This window comes from Salvelinus sp. IW2-2015, linkage group LG5 (genome assembly GCF_002910315.2).
Source record: "Salvelinus sp. IW2-2015 linkage group LG5, ASM291031v2, whole genome shotgun sequence".
NCBI classification, from domain to species: Eukaryota; Metazoa; Chordata; class Actinopteri; order Salmoniformes; family Salmonidae; genus Salvelinus; species Salvelinus sp. IW2-2015.
Genome location: NC_036844.1, coordinates 14831088 through 14852159, shown reverse-complemented (window position 1 = coordinate 14852159; position 21072 = coordinate 14831088). Strand labels below are relative to the sequence as shown.

Below are 21072 nucleotides of genomic sequence, written 5' to 3'. Positions count from 1 at the left end.
AGATGTGCTCAATGGGATTGAGATCCGGGCTCTTTGCTGGCCATGGAAGAACACTGCATTCCCGCCTTGTAGGAAATCACACCCAGAACAGGCAGTATGGCTGGTGGCATTGTCATGCTGGAGGGTCATGTCAGAATGACCCTGCAGGAATGGTACCACATGAGGGAGGATGTCTTCCCTGTAATGCACAGCGTTGAGATTGTCATTGCAGGCAACAAGCTCAGTCCGATGATGCTGTGACACACTACCCCAGACCATGACGAACCCTCCACCTCCAAATTGAGTAATGTAAGATATGTAAACATTATTAAATAGACATTGTTTAAAGTGACTAGTGATCCATTTATTAAAGTGGCCAGTGATTGGGTTTCAATGTAGGCAGCAGCCTCAGAGTTAGTGACTGCTGTTTAGGAGTCTGATGGCCTTGAGATAGACACAAGCTGTTTTTCACTCCGTCCCTGCTTTGATGCACCTGGACTGACCTCGCCTTCAGGATGGTAGCGGTGTGAACAGGCAGTGGTTTGGGGGTTGTGGTTTGTTGTCCTTGATCTTTTGGGCCTTCCTGTGACATCGGGTGCTGTAGGTGTCATGGAGGGCAGGTAGTTTGGTGGTGTGTTGGACAGACCACACCACCCTCTGGAGAGCCTTGCAGTTGAGGGCGGTGCAGTTGCCGTACCAGGCTGTGATACAGCCCGACAGGATGCTCTCGATTGAGCATCTGTAAAAGTTTGTCAGGGTTTTGGGTGACAAGACAAATTGTCAGCCTCCTGAGGTTGAAGAGGCCCTGTTGCGCTGCCTTCACCACACTATCTGTGTGGATGAACCATTTTAGTTCATCCACCGTGTACTCCGAGGAAACTATAAACTTTCCACCTTCTCCACTGCTGTCCCACCGATGTGGATAGGGGGGTGCTCCCTCTGCTGTTTCCTGAAGTCCACAATCATCTCCTTTGTTTTGTTGACGTTGAGTGAGAGGTTGTTTTCCTGACACCACACTGAGTGCCCTCACCTCCCTGCAGGCTGTCTTGTCATTGTTGGTAATCAAGCCCACTACTGTTGTGTCATCTGCAAACTTGATGATTGAGTTGGAGGCGTGCATGGCCACACAGACGTGGGTGAACAGGGAGTACAGCAAGGGGCTGAGCACACACTCTTGTGGGGCCCCAGTGTTGAGGGTCAGCGAAGTAGAGATGTTTCCTACCTTCACCACCTGGGGGTGGCCTGTCAGAAAGTTCAGGACCCAATTGCACAGGGCGGGGTTGAGACCCAGGGCCTCCAGCTTGATGAGCACTATGGTGTTGAATGCTGAGCTGTAGTCAATGAACAGCATTCTTACATAGTTATTCCTCTTGTCCAGATGGGATAAGGCAGTGTGCAATGTGATGGTGATTGTGTCATCTGTGGACCTGTTGAGGCGGTATGCAAACTGAAGTGGGTCTAGGGTGGCCGGTAAGGTGGAGGTGATATGATCCTTGACTAGCCTCTCAAAAGCACTTCATGATGACAGAAGTGAGTGTTACAGGGCGGTAGTCATTTAGTTCAGTTGTCTTTGCCTTCTTGGGTACAGGAACAATGGTAACCATCTTCAAGCATGTGGGGACAACAGACTTGGATAGGGAGCGATTGAATATGTCCGTAAACACACCAGCCAGCTGGTCTGCGCATGCTCTGAGGACGTGGTTTGAGATGCTATCTGGGCCAGCAGCCTTGCGAGGGTTGACACATTTAAATGTTTTACTCACGTCAGCCACTGTTGAGGTGGGGGGGGGGTGCGCAGTCCTTGTTAGCGAGCCGCGACGGTGGCACTGTATTATCCTCAAAGCGGGCAAAGGTGTTTAGTTTGTCTGGAAGAGTGATGTCGGTGTCTGACGTGGCTGGTTCTTTTTGTTGTCCATTATTTCCTGTAGATCCTGCCACATACGCCTTATGTCTGAGCCGTTGAAATGCAACTCCACCTTGTCCCTGTACCGGCATTTTGCTTGTTTGATTGCCTTGGAGGGAATAACTACACTGTTTATATTCAGCCATATTTCCAGGCCTCTTTTCATGATTAAATGCGGTGGTTCGCGCTTTCAGTTTTGCACGAATGCTGCCATCCATCCACGGTTTCTGGTTAGGGTAGGTTTTAGTCACAGTGGGTACAACATCTCCAAAGCACTTCTTTATAAACTCATTCACAGAGTCAGCGTATAGGTCGATGTTCTGAGGCTGGCCGGAACATATTCCAGTCCTCGTGATCAAAACAATCTTGAACCGTGGCTTCCGATTGGTCAGACCAGATGCCTATAAGACGGTAGGAGCAAGATGGCGTCGTGGTCGGATTAGCCGAAGGGAAGGCGAGAGGGCTTTGTATGCATCGCGGAAGTTAGAGTAGCAGTGGTCAAGAGTATTACCCCTGCGCATGGTGCAATCAATATGCTGATAGAATGTAGGTAGCCTTGTTCTCAAATTTGCTTTGGTAAAATCCCCAGCTACAATAAATGCAGCCTCAGGATATATGGTTTCCAGTTTACATCGAGTCCAGTGAAGTTCCTTGAGGGCCGTACTGGTGTCTGCTTGAGGAGGATTGTACACAACTGACGAGAATTATCTTGGTAGGTAAAATGGCCGACATTTGATTGTAAGGAATTCTAGGTCAGTTTAGCAGAAGAACTTGAGTTCCTGTACGCTGTTATGATTACACCATGAGTTGTTAGTCAAAGCATACACCCCCGCCCTTCCTCTTCCCAGAGAGGTGTTTATCTCGGTCAGCGCGATGCATGGAGAAGCCCGGTGGCTGAACCAATTCCGACAACATATCCCGAGAGAGCCATGTTTCCATGAAACAGAGAATGCTACAATCTCTGATGTCTCTCTGGAAGGCAACCCTTGCTCGAATTTCATCTACCTTGTTGTCAAGAGACTGGACATTGGCTAGTAGTATACGTGGGAGCGGTGGGTGATGTGCACGTCTACGGAGCCTGACCAAGTAGCCGCTCCGTCTGCGGCATCGTTGTTGTGGGTCGGCTACTGTGATTAGATCCATTGTCCTGGGTGGTGGTCTGAACAGAGGATCCGCTTTGGGAAAGTTGTATTCCTGGTCGTAATGTTGGCAAGTTGACGTTGCTCTTATATCCAATAGTTCTTCCCGGCTGTATGTAATAAGACTTAAAATTTCCTGGGGTAGCAATGTAAGAAATAATACATGAAAATAAAAACTGCATAGTTTCCTAAGAACTCAAAGTGAGGCGACCATCTCTCATCTTATAGACCTGGAGAAACCAAAGGAAAACACCAACCTCACATGGCTGAAGATCGCCACAGCATTCGACCCAAGGTTTAATTAAAACTTCAGGATTAGTGGGTCCCCTGCGGGACGGTTGAGCTAATGTAGGCTAATGCGATCAGCATGAGGTTGTAAGTAACAAGAACATTTCCCAGGACATAGACATATCTGATATTGGCAGAAAGCTTAAATTCTTGTTAATCTAACTGCACTGTCCAATTTACAGTAGCTATTAGTGAATACCATGATATTGTTTGAGGGGAGTGCACAGTTTTGAACATGAAGTTATTAATAAACAAATTAGGCACATTTGGGCAGTCTTGATACAACATAAATGCAATGGTTCATTGGATCAGTCTAACTTTGCACATACACTACTGCCGTCTAGTGGCCAAAATCTAAATTGTACCTTGGCTGGAATGATACATTATGGCCTCTCTTGCATTTCAAACATAGTACAATTTGTTTTTTCTTTGTATCATCTTTTACCAGATCTAATGTGTTATATTCTCCTACATTCCTTTCACATTTCCACAAACTTCAAAGTGTTTCCTTTCAAATGGTAACAAGAATATGCATATCCGTGCTTCAGGGCCTGAGCTACAGGCAGTTAGATTTGGGTATGTCATTTTAGGCAAAAATTGAAAAAGAAAAAGGGGCCAATCCTTAAGGACCTGAAGTGCTTTCCCAGACCTGAGAGGGGTGAGGTGTGGGCTTTGGTTAGCAACTTGCTGAAGAAAGAGAGGCCTGCACAGCAACCTGATAAAGCAACCTGTCAGAGCCACCAAAGAAAGCCGCCCTCTTGTTGAGTTCTTCTGAGTCTGATGAAGAGGAGTCCATTGAGAAAATGTGTGTTACAAATCAGAGCCCAGCATCAACATGGAGGACTGTCCACTACATTGGTGGTCACAGCATGCAGGGGCACACACACACCAGGCTGGCCTGCATTGCACAAATCTACCTGGCGACGCCTGCCTGAGAGGTTGTTTTCACTCTCTGGGCATATCATACAGAAGAAAAGAGCAGCTTCATTATCTGAAAATGACAACAGGCTTGTTTGTCTTAGCAACTGGCTCAGTGAAAAGAAATGAGAATGACTGATGTCTATGGTCATAGGCTTATGTGTGGAATTCATGACATTGTTGGACAGGTTTATGCCCTTTGTTCTTTGTATCCATAGAGACAGTTATTTTTTTTCTTATAGCCAACCCTCCAATTAGTAATTGATAGAACAATCATTTGGAATGGCTGAAACTTTAACTGTGTGTGTGTGTGTGTGTGTGTGTGTGTGTGTGAACTTCAAGAAAATGTATGAGGGAGTAGCCCTACTGTGTGCATTAGTAACTTACAGGACTTTTGTATTGCTTGTTGTTTATGGTGAATATGCCATTAAAAACATGCTTATAACTCAATACATAAAGATTTGTCCATAAAAATAAAAGTTACTTAGCACCATATTCATCAGAATTATTTTAATTGTTTGACAGCCCTCATTTTTATATATTCTGTATAGTATTATGCATTTCATTGTATTCTGTATTACATTTGTTATATTTTGTTCCCTGCAGCAGCTAATTGGAGATCCTAATGAAATACTAAACAAATATAAAAGTCTCTTTATATGCTCCGCAAGGTAGGGGAATACACAAACACACTCCACATTTACTACTGTCATTGTGGGGAGGGGAGTTTCACCTCATCCAACACCAATGTTTACTGTGTAGCACCCTGCACTCACCACACCAGGCTGTATTCATCTGGTGTGTGTGTGCCAGTACAGATCAAATGGCTGATTGGTTAATGGAGCCTCCTGTCTGGGCGGTTTACTTGTAGATGCATCGAGCTAGAGAAAAAAAGAAGATAGGTTCCTGCACTATGGCTGGTTCTGGATAAAGAATTAGGCCACACCCTGCCACTCACATGCCCTCCAGGACTCAGAGTAGAGGAACACCACTCCAGACTATCATAACCAAGTCATAACTTTTAAAAAACATTCCTGCCTGGCTGCATTTCACTCTCACTGATAGACCAGCTCATTGAGATGGTATGCAAACACTCACATAGCGACACATACACACCCTGGTCTGTGTTGTGAACAATGGCAGTAAGGCAGAAGAGCAATAATTGGCCAGGGTGGAGCTGAGGGAGAGTCTCTGTGTTGTTCCCTACCTGTCATCCCCTTCCTGTCATCCAGAACCACCAAATGGCTGTGTGTGTACACTGTGTGTGTTAACTGTGTCATGTTCACACAGCTCCTCACCATTGTTGCTGTGCCTGACACAGTCCTGGAGCACAGCGTGCCACTTCGTCTGCTCCTTCTCTGTCAGCACACAGAAGTAGTGGTGGCGGGCGTACGGGTGCCACAGGATCAGGGGGAACTGGGTGGCACCCTTGACAAACGGACCGCTGCCCACCTTAGCCTTTACACCTGAAAACACACACATTTATAGTGTTCATAGCTTCTTCATCAGGGTTGTATTCACTAGTCACTAAATGGAAGAAAACAGACTGATTGCTAAATTTTTGCTACAGTGTGCCCTAGGGCTCTATTCAAAATCGGTATCACGGAAGTTCAGAGTTACAGCGCGATTGAAATTCAAAGGCAATGTCCCCGCATTAGCCGAGAACGCATTTAGGGAAACGTAACGCTTTAGCAAACCAGATTGAATAGAGCCCCTAATGAATACGACCCAGCGAGCCACTGAGGACTTGATCTCACATTGGATGAAGTCCTGGTTCAACGACAATCCAACAGTGTTTCTCATGATCGGCCGTTTATTATACACAATCAGCGGCCGTTACCAAATCGCCTCTCTCACCTGGCAGGCTGGTGTTGACCAGATCCAGGTACTCTTCCATGGAGGTCAGAGCTTTGTATCCGGCACAGTTGATGGTTCCTTTAGGGTGCAAGCCCCTCTCGTGAGCCTATCAGAGAGCACGGAGTGAGAAGGGGGTAGTTAAGGAGAGGGTGAAAGAAAAATGAAAAAGTACAAGCCGTTCAGAACCATCAGCCCACAGCTAAAGTTGTGACCCAAATGATTCAGACTAGCTGACATTGAAGTTTGGTTATGAAGGTAAACGTAAAACAAGCAGAAAATATATATAGTTTCAGTTTTTCCGACTGCCCTCACCACTTTGTTCTCGTAGAAGCTAACGTCGTATGTGTCGGCCACGAAGACAAAGCGGTTTCTCCATTTCTTGTTCCCCTCCAAGTACTGGAACAGACTCCCAGAGAAGATAGAGTGGTCTTCTAGAGGATTCTACCACAACACAACAGACACAGTTAGCGATAGGGCTATAGGGCTTTTGGTCAAAAGCAGTGCACTATATAGGGACTAGGGTGCTATTTGAGAGTCATCCATACAGTAATGTCAGGCCTAATTCTATTTTACACGCTGGAGGCGATTGAGACCGGAGGGCTAAAGTGAGAGCACACAAGTTTCGGATAGTGTTTACACAACCACACTTCGTTTTTACATTTCCTGTTGTAGATCAAATACTGGAACTCAAACAGCTTAATGCCAGCAGAGGAAGGCCAGAAATAAGGGGATGGAGAGAAGCTGGAGAAGAGAGGTTGTGTGTGCTTGGAAGGTACTGACTGGCAGTGCTCTGTAAAATGTGGTGCCTGTGTGTTATTCAGAAATATTTTTTGGAGTGTAAATAAAATGGTGTGTTTCGGTGTGTGTGACTACCCGGGGCATCACTCAGGGAGTGAGGAGAAGAGACGAGGGAGACAACATTCTTAGCACCATCCCCTTTTGTTCATGTGTGAATTCTGCTCCACTTTCCCTCCAGTGACTCGATGGCGGAGACTAACACAGAACTCCCCAAGCACTGAAGTGGAGATGGCTACAGTAAGCGTTTCCTATCTGTGTCCATCGCTTTTGACTGTCGAGTTTAAACACACACGGCCTTGCACTCAGAGATAAAACCTTGAGACTCAGAGGAGGATAGTGAGGAAGAGATAAAAAAGGGGGGATAAAGAGGTAAGGAGGTTGAGAAGGAGATAGTTGCAGATGGTGTGGGAATACAGTGAGAGAGAGGAACTGAATAAAATGAAGAGAGCTGGAGCGAGAAAAGAGAGAATGGGGGGGGGGGTGGCAACCCCCCCCGGCAAAACAGAGGGGGGAACGAGTGCAACAGACAGTCGTCCCCAGGCCGGCCTGGCCGCTTGCCTTGCGGTGCAGGAGCTGTGACTGGGGCCCTCCTCCCCCCTCGATCTCAAAGCGGACACTGTTAAAGAGGGCCACAGCATACTGCTCCTTGTACACATGGCCAAACTCCTCCATCACCTGCCTGGCACGAGCTGTGGGAAGAAAGACAGAATATACAGTTGGAGTCTAACACAGTCACAGGATAGACAACACAATTGAAGAGCACAAACACAACTGGCAACAGACCGTAAACACAGCTGGCAACACCGATAGAATAAATTCATGAGAAGGAAATATCCTGCCTGTTTGGCCCTGTCCGGGGGTATCGTCGGACGGGGCCAGTGTCTCCTTGACCCCTCCTGTCTCAGCCTCCAGTATTTGTGCTGCAGTAGTTTGTGTCGGGGGGCTAGGGTCAGTCTGTTGTATCTGGACTATTTCTCCTGTCTTATCCGGTGTCCTGTGTCAATTTAAGTATGCTCTCTAATTCTATTGCTCTCTCTCGGAGGACCTGAGCCCTAGGACCATGCCTCAGGACTACCTGGCCTGATGACTCCTTGCTGTCCCCAGTCCACCTGGCCGTGATGCTGCTACAGTTTCAACTGTTCTGCCTGCGGCTATGGAACCCTGACCTGTTCACCGGACGTGCTACCTGTCCCAGACCTGCTGTTTTCAACTCTCTAGAGACAGCAGGAGCAGTAGAGATACTCTGAATGATCGGCTATGAAAAGGCAACTGACCTGTTGCACCTTCGACAACCATTAGCCCTGCTGGTCATCTATGAACATCTTGGCTATGTTCTGTTATAATCTCCACCCGGCACAGCCAGAAGAGGACTGGCCACCCCTCATAGCCTGGTTCCCCTCTAGGTTTATTCATAGGTTCTGGCCTCTAGGGAGTTTTTCCTAGCCACCGTGCTTCTACACCTGCATTGCTTGCTGTTTGGGGTTTTAGGCTGGGTTTCTGTACAGCACTTTGTGACATCAGCTGATGTAAGAAGGGCTTTATAAATACATTTGATTTATAACCCATTATGTAAATCGGAAATGACAACAGGTTACCCAAACGTCACAGTCAAAACATGAACACAGTCAACAGTCACAGAAAAACAGCCACAGAGACAGCGAGAGCACAGCTAGGCCAGTCCCAGAAACAGTCTCAGCTGGCAGCAGAGCCAGAAAAGCGTGACACGTCAGTAATGTGACTCGGTAGATCAGAGGATTTAGCTAAGAGCTTGGTGTAGAAGAGAAGCCGTTAGTATGAGACTACCGAGGCGGGCATTGAGAACAGGCGTGTGGAGGGCTATAAGGTGATTTAACTAGGCTTGGACTCAGACAGGAAAAGCAGAGAGAGGCTGGAAGAGAGGGCATTAACCCTCCAGTATCTTTACCACCTTTCTATCTGCCTTATATGAAAAGGTCCAAGCAGTAAAATAAAAATTGCTCACCATGTCTTTATAAGGAAAGTTAGCAAGTCAGGAGCTACATCAGATTTCACTGAGAAAACACTACATAATGGTGGTACAATAACTTCATTCTCAATTGGAACAGATATTGAAGATTACTTTTGCATACCTTTTGTTACAGTCAAGGCGCATAAGAGCCTAGAATAGGATTGTGCCAAATGTATTGTATTTGTAGCAGGCGACAGACACCCTATCTGGAGTAAGGTTGCAAAACTCCAGTTATTTCCGCCCAAATTCTCATAAAACCTGGACATTTAAAAGCTACCAGAATTTTACAACCCTAATACGGACAATAAGCATCATGATGTTGAATGGTAACATACCATGGTCTAACCAGAGTCATTCTTGAAAGGACTTCCTCAACAACAACAAAATTGCTCACAGTCCATTTAGGCTTGGCTTGTGGTGGTTCAGTGTTCTCAGCCCAACGTGACACCAGTCTATGAGATGTTTATGGCAAAGGCGCCACAGGAAAGAGAAAGGAGCCTTTGCGTAGGAGGGCAGGAAGGAAAGACCTGACAACAAGATAAGAACCAGTGGAATAGCCAAGGAGGGAACAGAGACAAGTAATCAGGGTTTATCCTGTAAACTCAAACACACATTTAGTCACTTTCTGAAATGCACTGTATAAAAAAACATGAGGGATCTAAACAGAATAGATACTGAAAAAGTTTAACAGATGTTTCATGCTGGTCTAGGGTTGCAAAATTCAGCGAACTCTCAAAACTCCCAGAAATTCTGGTTGAACGATTCCCAGATTTCTGGCTTATACCCTTCAGATTCCAGGAATCTTCCAACCTGGAAAGTTAGTGAAATTTTGCAAACATAAAATCTAGACAGTTCCATCAACATAATCAATTCTTGCTGGTCTAACAGAGGATTTACATTTTGCGTTTTAGTCATTTAGTAGACGCTCTTATCCAGAGCAACTTATAGGAGCAATTAGGGTTAAGTGAGTTGTTCAGAGGCACAGACCTATTTTTCACCTAGTCGGCTCTGGGAATTCAAACCAGCGACCTTTCGGTTACTGACCCAACACACTTATCCACTAGGCTACCTGACGCCCCAATGATAGCCTCGGTGCGTCTTCATTCAAGAGAGTCTCCAATCAGGTACTTGGAAAGCTGAAATATTATATGGCTAAGCAGAGACATGGCTGGATGACTATCTAAGTAGGACTCAGTGGTTTCCTCCGTGCAACGGCACGATCGGACAAAGGAGGGCTCGGGCAAGTCCAAAGGGGGAGGGGTGTGTCTTCATAAACAACCAGCGCAATGCTTCCAGTGTGAAGGAAATGTCAAACTTTTGCTCATCTGATATAGAACACCTCATGGTATGCTGCAGACACTATTCTACAAAGAGAAGTTCTCATCCGTAATCATCAGGGCTGTATACATCTCTCCACAAGGCAACACCACTTTTGCACTGAACAAACTGTATAAACAAGAAATCACTCACCCAGCGGCAGCGTTTCTGGTGGGTGTTGACTAATGCGGGGAGACTTAAAACCGTTCTACCTCACTTTTACCAAACACGTGTTCTGCGCCACTAGGGGCGCTAAAACTAGACCACATATAAGGCCCTCCCTCATGCTCCCTGTGGGAAATCTGACCATGACCCTTTCTCCTGCTTACAAACAAAAGCTCAAAAGAGTAAGTACCAGTGGCCCGCGCAATACGGAAATGGTCCGATGAAGCAGACTCAATGCTAAAAGACTTTTGCTAACACAGACTGGGATATGTTCCGGGATTCATCCGATAACATTGAGGAGTTTACCACATCAGTCACGGGCTTCATCATATGTGCATATATGATGTCTCCAGAGTAACTATACGAACGTATCCGAACTAAAAACCAGAGCAACCACTTACAAGAAACAGGACACATACAAGAAAGCCTGCTACGAGACATTGCACATGCAAAAGGACAATATAGCAGTAAGGTGGAATCCTATAACACCGGCTCATATGCTCATCGTATGTGGCTGGGCTTGCAGACGACAACTGATTACAAAGGGAAACCCAGCCATGAGATACCCAGCCATGCCTTTTATTCTCACTGAGGAATATAGAGTCTTGCATGAAAGCACTTGTTGTTCCGGGTGACTGTGTGAGCTCGGTCTGAACAATGTGAGTAAAACTTTTAAAACAGTTTAACACTCACAAGGCCGCCGGGCCAGAGGGAATACCAGGGTGCATTCTCAAAGCTTGTGCTGACCAGCTGGCAAGTGTCTTCATGGACATTTTCAATCTCTGTGTCCCAGTATGTTTCAAGCTGACCACCATTGTCCCTGTTCCCAATTCCAAAATAACCTGCCTAAATTACTAGCGCCATGTAGCACTCACATATGTAATTATGAAGTGTTTGTCCTCTCCCAGCTGGACAAGAGGGGAAATAACTATGTGAGAATGATGTTCAGACTACAGTTCAGCGTTCAACATCATAGTGCCCTCCAAGCTCATCAAGCTGGGGAACCGGCGACTGAACACCTTGCTCTGCAACTAGATCCTGGACTTCCTGACGGGGCGGCCCCAGGTGGTGAGGGTAGGCAACAATATTTCCGCCACACTGACCGTCAACACGGGGGCCCCTCACGTAGGCTTGGGTGGTATACTGAAGTTTAATAAAATGTGAATATTTGTAGCTACTTAAGTAAATACCAACTTGTACAATACGCTAGGAGATAAAGCAGATTGCGTTCTTAATTTCACCGGTCACATTATGAAGCTTAACAGTAGTCCCCATTCACGTTGTTTTGTTTACAAGCACACAACGACGAGAGACCGGAAGCCTTGTAAGTCACACTCACTGTTGTGCAGCATGCGCCAGAAGATTTAGTTACACTATGGAATTCCAAACGTTATTTTTTTTTATTTATTTTTTACATTTGCCAGCTAGATAGCTTAACTATTAAGATAACCGTATAAAATGTGCTAAATGCTCTGCAGATGTGCATTTGGTTTGCTAACTTAGTAGCTAGTTACCTAGCTAGCTAAGTGGTTAGCTTCTCTTGGTAACAGCAGAGAATCCCCTACTGGATCAAGCACCTTGCTGTCTAATATTGTATTTGTGGGTGCAGCAAACTGTGCAGCATTTTATAACTTTATGAGCTGGGATGTCTGTCCTGCAAATAGTTTATGTCAAATACTGCACTCGTTAGCATTTACTATAGCAATTTACATGTACTTGTTAGCATTGCTAACCTGATTAGAGAGGTTCTGTGGAGTTTGGGATGGCACAAGGTCAAAATCAAGATATGCAAAACGCAGCATCATGATGCATTATGAAAGTTTCTGTATTTTGAAACTTACACATCTTGAAAACTTGAATGATGACATTCAAAACATTTTTGGGAATATCTCAACAATGGACTAATGAAACAAATACCAAAAGATAGTTTGTGTGGAGTTTTCCTTTAAGTTTGCTGATGTCATGATGGTGGTAGGCCTAATCACTGATGGCGATGAGACCGCCTACAGGGAGGAGGTCAGAGACTTGGCAGTGTGGTGCCATGACAACAACCTCTCCCTCAACGTCAGTAAGAACAAGGAGCTGATCATGCAATACAGGAGAAATAGGGGAGAGCACGCCCCCATCCGCAGGGGGGCTGTAGTGGAGCGGGTCGAGAGCTTCAAGTTCCTTGGAGTCACATCACTAAGGTCTTAACGTGATCCACACACATCCGCAGTCATGGAAAGGGCACGACAGCACCTCTTTCCCCTCAAGAGGCTGAAAAGATTTGGCATGGCCCTCAGATCCTCAAAAAGTTCTACAGCTACACCATTGAGAGCATCACCGCTTGGTATGGCAAATGCACCACCATCGACCACAAAGCGCAACAGAGGGTGGTGCGGACAGCCCAGTACATTACTGGGGCCGAGCTCCCTGCCATCCTGGACCTCTAGATCAGGCGTCAGAGGAAGGCCCAAAAAATTGCCAAAGACTCCCATCACCCAAGCCATAGACTGTCCAACCAGCTACCGTCCGGCAAACAATACTGGAGCATCGGCTCTCGGACCATCAGGCTCCAAGACAGCTTCTACCCCCAAGTCATAAAACTGATAAATAGCCATAAGATTGCTAAATAGTCCAGGTAACCATTAGTTAACTATCTTGCACTGACTCTATGCATACACACAGTACCAGTCAAAAGTTGACCCACCTACTCATGCAAGTTTTTCCTTTTTTCTACATTGTAGAAGAATAGTTAAGACATTAACACTATGAACACATGGAACCATGTAATCAAAAGTGTAAAACACATTTTTTTATAATTTAGATTCAAAGTAGCCACTTTTGCCTTGATGACAACTTTGCACACTCTTGGCATTCTCTCAAACACCTTCACATGGAATGCTTCTCCAACAGCTGCTTTCCTTCACTCTGCGGTCCAACTCATCCCAAACCATCTCCATTGGGTTGAGGTCAGGTCATGTCATCTGATGCAGCACTGCATCACTCTCCTTCTTGGTCAAATAGCTCTTACACAGCCTGGAGGTGTGTTAGGTCATTGTCCTGTTGAAAAATAAATGATAGTGGGACTAAGCCCACTGGGGCGACAGGTAGCCTAGTGGTTAGAGCGTTGGGCCAGTAACTTAAAAGTTGCTCAATCGAATCACTGAGCTGACAAGGTAAAAATCTGTCGTTCTGCCCCTGAACAAGGCAGTTAACCCACTGTTCCCCGGTAGGCCGTCATTGTAAAGAGTTTGTTCTTAACTGACTTGCCTAGTTAAATAAAAGGTTAAATAAATAAAAAATCTAAATGAAAAATAAGCCCAAACCAGATGGGATGGCATATCCCTGCAGAATACTGTGGTAGCCATGCAGCCTAAGTGTGCCCTGAATTCTAAATAAATCACAGACAGTGTCACCAGCAAAGCACCCACACATCACCACAACCTCCTCCTCCATGCTTCACGGTGGGAACCACACATGCGGAGTTCATCCGTTCACCTACTCAACGTCTCACAAAGACACAGCGGTTGGAACTAAACATCTCAAATTTGGACTCATCAGACCAAAGGACAGCTTTCCACCGGTCTAATGTCCATTGCTCATGTTTCTTGGCCCAAGCATCTCTCTTCTTATTGGTGTCCTTTAGTAGTGGTTTCTTTGCAGAAATTCGACCATGAAGGCCTGATTCATGCAGTCTCCTCTGAATAGTTGAGATGCGTCTGTAACTTGAACTCTGTGAAGCATTTTTTGGGGGCTGCAATCTGAGGTGCAGTTAATTCCCGACTTCTGAGGCTGGTAACTCTAATGAACTTATCCTCTGCAGCTGAAGTAACTCTGGGTCTTCCTTCCCTGTGGCGGTCCTCATGAGAGCCAGTTTCATCATAGCGCTTGATGGTTTTTGCGACTGCACTTGAAGACACTTTCAAAGTCCTTGAACTGCTCCGGATTGACTGACCTTCATTTCTTAAAGTAATGATGGACTGTCATTTCTCATTGCTTATTTGAGCTGTTCTTGCCATAATATGGACTTGGCCTTTTACCAAATAGAGCTATATTCTGCATACCACCCCTACCTTGTCACAACACAACTGAATGGCTCAAATGCATTAAGGAAATAAATTCCACAAATGAACTTAACGCACACCCATTAATTGAAATGCATTCCATTCCAACACCTCATGAAGCTGGTTGAGAGAATGCCAAGCGTGTGCAAAGTGGGGATCAAGCCAAAGGGCGGCTACTTTGAATACATTTTGATTTGATTAACACTTTTTGGTTACTACATGACTCCATGTGTTATTTAATAGTTTATATGTCTTCACTATTATTTAAAATGTAGAAAATAGTACAAATGAAACAAAACACTTGAATGAGTAGGTGTTCAAACTTTTGACTGGTACTGTACACACACCACGCATACCGACAACAAACACGCACATGCTTCTGCTACTCTGTTCTTTATTTTACTCTTATTATCTATCCTGATGCCTAGTCACTTTGCCTTGCCTTCATGTACACATCTACCTCAAACACACACACAATAGTAAGTTTACACCCCTTCAAATTAGTAGATTCGGCTATTTCACCCACAGGATGGCACCGAAGAACCTGGCTGACGTTTTGCATTCTCCCAACCAAATTGTGCATTTCCTTTTTTTGGTGTGTTTCGTGTAACATTTTATTTAAATTGTTTTACTTATTGTCTACATTCCAACTAGTCAGTAGGTCAAATTTATGCCCTGGTAGAGCTGCCACGATCAAATGCAAGTGCTGTTACTGTAAAGTGGAAACGTCTAGAAGTAACAACGGCTCAGCCGCGAAGTTGTAGGCCCACGCAAGCTCACAGAACGGGACCGCCGAGTGCTGAATGGGCAGCACGTAAAAATCATCTGTCCTTGGTTGCAACACTCACTAACGTTAGCACAAGAATGGATCGTCTGGAATTTCATGAAATGGGTTTCCATGGCCGAGCAGCCGAACACAAGCTAAAGATTACTATGCACAATGCCAAGCGATGGCTGGAGTGGTGTAAAGCTTGCCTCCATTGGACTCTGGAGCAGTGGAAACGCATTCTCTGGAGTGATGAATCACGCTTCCCCATCTGGCAGTCCGACGGACGAATCTGAGTTTGGCGGATGCCAGGAGAATGCTACATGCCCAAATGCATAGTGCCAACTGTAAAGCTTGGTGGAGGCGGAATAATGGTCTAGGGCTATTTTTCATGGTTTGGGCTAGGTGACTTAATTCCTGTTTAAGCGTAATAATGCCCTGTGCACAAAAGCAAGGTCTATACAGAAATGGTTTGTCGAGATCGGTGTGGAAGAACTTGACTGGTCTGCACAGAGCCCTGACCTCAACCCCATCAAACACCATGATCATTACATATGTGCACCTTGTGCTGGTGACAAAAGGCCACTAAAATGTGCAGTTGTCACAACACAATGCCACAGATGTCTCAAGTTGAGGGAGCATGCAATTGGCATGCTGACTGCAGGAATGTCCACAAGAGCTGTTGCCAGAGAAGTTAATGTTAATTTCTCCACCATAAGCCACCACCAATGTTGTTTTAGAGAATGTAGTAAGTAGTACGTCCAACTGGCCTCACAAATGCAGACCACGTATGGCGTTGTTTGAGCAAACGGTTTGCTGATGTCAACGTTGTGAACAGAGTGCCCTATGATGGTGGTAGGGTTATGGTATGGGCAGGCATAAGCTACGGACAACGAACACAATTGCATTTTAAATTGATGGCAATTTGAATGCCATTCATCCGCCGCCGCCACCACCACCTCACATTTCAGCATAATGCCCCAGCTCTTCCTAAAAGTCGAGTCATACGTCCTCCAAAACATGACCCCTTCATGTGAAATCCGTTGATTAGGGCCTAATTAATTCATTTAAAATGGACTGATTTCCTCATATGAACTATAACAGTAAAATCTTTTAAATTGTTGCGTTTATATTTTGTTCAGTATATTTCATTCACGTACTGCACTTCCGACAGGCTGGGTTAGTGTGCCAAAGCCACTCTCACAAGGAGTAAGGTCAAATTACACACTTCCCCACTGGAATGAAGGCATGTCTTGACGGACAGTCTGCAGCAGACTAAACTGATGGAGATTTGATTACACTCAAGGCCTAAGTTATGAAACTGTGTGCCCTGTCATCTAGAGTCCAATTCAAACCTGGCTTTGATTGTATCAGATCAAAGGAGCCGTCTGGGGGTTAGATGGACAGCACCCCCACCTACCTCCAGCATACTGGTCTGCAGAGCCCTGACCTCAACCCCATCAAACACCATGACAGCATGGGGGTACTGTACTTCTCATATGTATATATATGAGAGCGAGAAGTACAGTAGTCAGAATGCATTGAACAGTAGCCTCCCTGTTTCTGTTGGTTGCAGACTGTTGAACTCTTTACAGACGGAAAACTAGACTGACTGAAACACTCCTGCAGCTTGAATGGTATGTACTGTCACTGGGTAGGTCTACTGTATTGTATGCATTAGGGGATGAGGGAGTGATGGACTAGGGTCAAGCAGTTCACTGACAACTGATTAACACACGTCTAGGAGTAGGAAAGAAAACAGAAGTGTGTGTGTGTGTGTTGGTGAGAATGTACCTTGACAGCAAATGTGGAGACATCCCCCAGTACAGCTAACTATTCCAAACAGTATACTCCCCATGGACAAGAGCTGACTAACCACTCCTCCCACCCACACAGGACTGTCACCTTTAGCAGTTGGTTGGGTCGTGTTTGTGAAATAGACAAAAGATATAAAATGAAACAGAGATATGAATTAAAAGGCATGTAGAAAGAAAGCCATATAGACAGAATGGGGGGGGGGGGGGGGGGGTTACTTCCCATTCTACTGTGTGAGAACCAGACTGACTTTCTGTTCATTAATACCAAGGCATGTTCCTACCTGCTTTTTCTTTTGTACTTACTTTCCTTCTGAAGCTTTGGACATCTTTAGAAGCTACAGCTACTGTCTGGTTTCTGCCCTCGCTCTTTACCAGACTAAAATACAGTCAGGCTTATCAGTGGAGGAAGGGTTCACTATTATATCAACTGGCTAGGCTTGATTTTTTTAGTATTAGGTAGTGTGTATATTACTATGAACAGTGACGTACTATACTCTTGCAGTAGTAGGAAAATAATTGGCCTACTCTAGCCCGGTTTATACCTGGTGCTAACTAGCATCCTTTGTCCTGATCTTGTCCACGTTGTTAGACATGGAGATCATTAAAAGATGCATTATAATGTGATTGTGATCCGTTCTTCCAGACCACCTCTGGAGGTAGTCAGAGACCTATTGTATCTGGATATCGATCAAGTGTAAAACGATCTGGATGGTCAAACCATTTAAATTCATCATTATACCCGCCTCTAACATCATTGACAGGAGGCACCAATGACTTATGGCATTAATAATTGTCTTAAAACAAATAAATTCATGTTAGTTTGAAATAATATATATCATATTTATATACAGGGAGGTACCTGGAAATCTGGTCACAATGCAGACAAAGTGGACGGATAAGAGACATTTTAATACCATGATCAGATAGTGATTTGATCATATTGATCAGATCAAAAAACCTACATGTTACTGCAAGGTGTAAACGAGGCTCCTTTTGCTTGTGATGACATTCTGATAGCCTCGCTAGAAGTTGCTTGCCGTTTGCGACAGATCTGACTGAAGTAGTAGTGTGAACAGCCCACTTTCACGTCCTCAAGAAGCAGCAGTGTTAGAGTTGATACCTCATGTTACCGGGAAGGACTCCCCTAGGAGAGGTTCCATCCCACATGGAACACTATTTCCTATATAGGGCACTACTTTTGACCAGAGCCCTATGGGTCCTGGTCAAAAGTAGTGAACTGGAGAATAGGGTGCCAATTGGGATTAATCCATTCCATGTGGAGAGACCACAGATATCTGTAAATCTGCCTATTCTCTGGATGACAAGTCTTATAGAAGGCACAAACACTCATGGTGGAGAGAATCAATTGTAATCAGGAATGAGGGTGAGTCTGGGGGGAAAGTGGCATACATTGTTTCCAGCCACAACCAGACACATCCTGGATTCTGAGGTCAGAACCCCAGACTGAGTGGTTAGCTATGGAAAATACAAGATTGGAGTAGCCTGATCAGACCTCACTTCACCCAAGCAAATGTATATCAACAGGATTGAATTGTGGACTGGTTCAGTGAATCACAAGTAGCCCAAATAGGCCTACCCTCATTCCAGCTCTCACCCCTGTTTATCTTTCAGAAGGACACATTTCAACATGAGAAGTTAGCAGACCAATGCTCAAGCAATAGTACATAACTTCTACAAGAGGGAGTGCATTCCTCAAACCTAAATAGTTCAGTCCATGTGCCAGTTTAGCCTACTCTGCTCCCTAAATTGACATAAGAATAATCTGTGGGAGTGAGAGGCTGGGCAATACATGCTTTAAATAGACTTCTTTCTGGATGGGCCAAACTAGTGTACTAACATTATGATCAAGCCGCCTGTCATTGGGAAAGCAGTTATTATCTCTGAGAAATTAGGACTTTCACATTGGGCTTGCTTCAAGCAGGGGGAGGGAGACTGACTGTTCGAAATGTACTTCAGCTGAGGGTTATGCGAGGCAATTTGACATTCTGTAACATTCTGTAACATTCTGTAATTTATTTAAACAATGTAGCCTAACTTTCGAGGGACGCTGACTGTCGAGTACGTTTCCTGTGAGTGTGGAAGGACGTATCGTTTTTAATCAATTGTCTTGTACCCCTCTTCACATTTTACGCAAATTAGGCAGCAACTCAAGAGGGAAATAAGTGGGAAATTCAATTTTATTTCCACGAGTTCAGTTGTCATGAGAAGGGAGAGCTTACCTGTAATCATCTCTCGCTTGCCCTCGTCCAGGTGAGTGGAAATAACATCCCCCATGGCTACACCCCCTTGGTGAACTAACAACAATCCCCGACGAAAGCGACCCCAAGAGAAGGGGCAAGAGAGCCGCGTTGGCCAATATCAAGGACAATATCTGAAACTAGGTGATGAAGAAAAACACTAGCCTACTGCGTAACACTTTGCACTTCCCCGAAACGACCCCACATTCAATGTTTAAAAGCAAGTTGGTCGCTTATCCTCCAGAAAACCTGGGTCGACAGAAAGTTGTGGAAGAGCGTTTCGTGTTGTACCTCGTCTGGATTAAATGTAAAATTAGAGTGTGCTCGTTCATTCTGACAAGACACACCCTCTGAAATGTATAATTGTTCAACGTGTTCAGCCTCCATTCATGGGTGTGGCTTTCAAATTAATCTTCTGGGCCCAGTTTTGTTTTTATTATCTGGATTTCGTCTATCGGATCAGATTAAATGCATAGAAAACTAATGAATAGAACGGATGAATCATTGTCTTGATTAATTATATTTCTATGCGTTTAATCCGATAGTATTACATTTTAGAATTGGGTTTTTCAAAACTGAAATTAGATTCTGATCCTCCGGATAGGTATTTGTGTAACAGTATAACTTTAAACCGTCCCCTCGCCCATACCCGGGCGCGAACCAGGGACCCTCTGCACACATCAACAACTGACACCCACGAAGCATCGTTACCCATCGCTCCATAAAGGCCACGGCCCTTGCAGAGCAAGGGGCAACACTACTAATAGGTTTCAGAGCAAGTGACGTAACTGATTGAAACGCTACTAGCGCGTACTCGCTAACTAGCTAGCCATTTCACATCCGTTACATTTGGATTTAGTAATCCAATCTGATTTCAAATCAAGATTAAATGCTGTTTTTGCGTTTTTCAAATGTGATAAGTATAGTTTTGGTGCCGAAAATCAGGATTATTTTATTCCACTGGAAAGGTGGATTTAGAAAGGTGAAAGGCTCTACAACCAATAACTGTCAATGTAATTAAGGTGACAAGGCATAGAGAACTTTCTTACATCTGAAAACTAAAGGTTAATTATGTTAAATTGACCGCAGTATAGGCATGTGGTCAGTTGTTATATTGAGAAGTGTTAAATAAATGTGTGTACTTACTTATAAATTATATGCAGGCTCTATTACTTTTAATCTAGGTACCTTTATTCATGTAGTTTCGTAATTTCATTTTCCCTATGACAGTGTAGTAGTACCCTAACCTGTCCAGTAGATGGCAAGGTGCAGCCCTGTTCAAAGCACTGAAAATCTGGATTCTGTGATATTGATATGATACAATATAATATTGTTTACACAGGCAACCCAATTCTGATATTTTTTCCACTAATTGGTATTTTGACCAATCACATAAGCTCTTTTTAAGACTTAATATGATTGGTCAAAAGAGCAATTAGTGGAAAAATATCAAAATTGTGTAAACACAACCATATTGTGATATCTTTATCAGAATTATCCTCTCCGATTCTTTGCTCAAAAACTGTCTCAAAGGCAGACAGATCGATCTGATCATGAATTGCAAAAAAAAGGCTGTGTTTCGACAGACAGGCCAATTTGAATATTTTTTTTCACTAAATCAGATCAGCTCTGAAAACGATCTGATGTGAACAGATCTGATGTGATTGGTCAAAAGACAAATTAGTGGGGAAAATACCAGAATTGGGCTGCTTGTCTAAACACAGCCAAAAAGGATTACAGAATCTGGATCATTCTGATTTTGTGTGGTGTTCATAGAATAACCTTTTCTTATTTACAGAAATTATATCTGGCCCAAATTTCAACTTCATTA

General features: G+C 44.5%; 1 protein-coding gene across 1 annotated transcript in view; it reads right to left on the bottom strand.

Moving 5' to 3' along the window:
- LOC111963951 (protein Niban 2) overlaps positions 1-19573 on the bottom strand; it is a 63129-nt gene extending 43556 nt beyond the window's left edge. Inside the window, 5 exon segments of the mRNA XM_023987563.2 lie at positions 5526-5693; positions 6085-6190; positions 6397-6525; positions 7441-7571; positions 19224-19573. Of these exon segments, the coding sequence (XP_023843331.2) occupies positions 5526-5693; positions 6085-6190; positions 6397-6525; positions 7441-7571; positions 19224-19278 (589 nt within the window). The 5' untranslated portion in view covers positions 19279-19573.
- Between the last annotated feature and the right edge of the window lie 1499 nt (positions 19574-21072).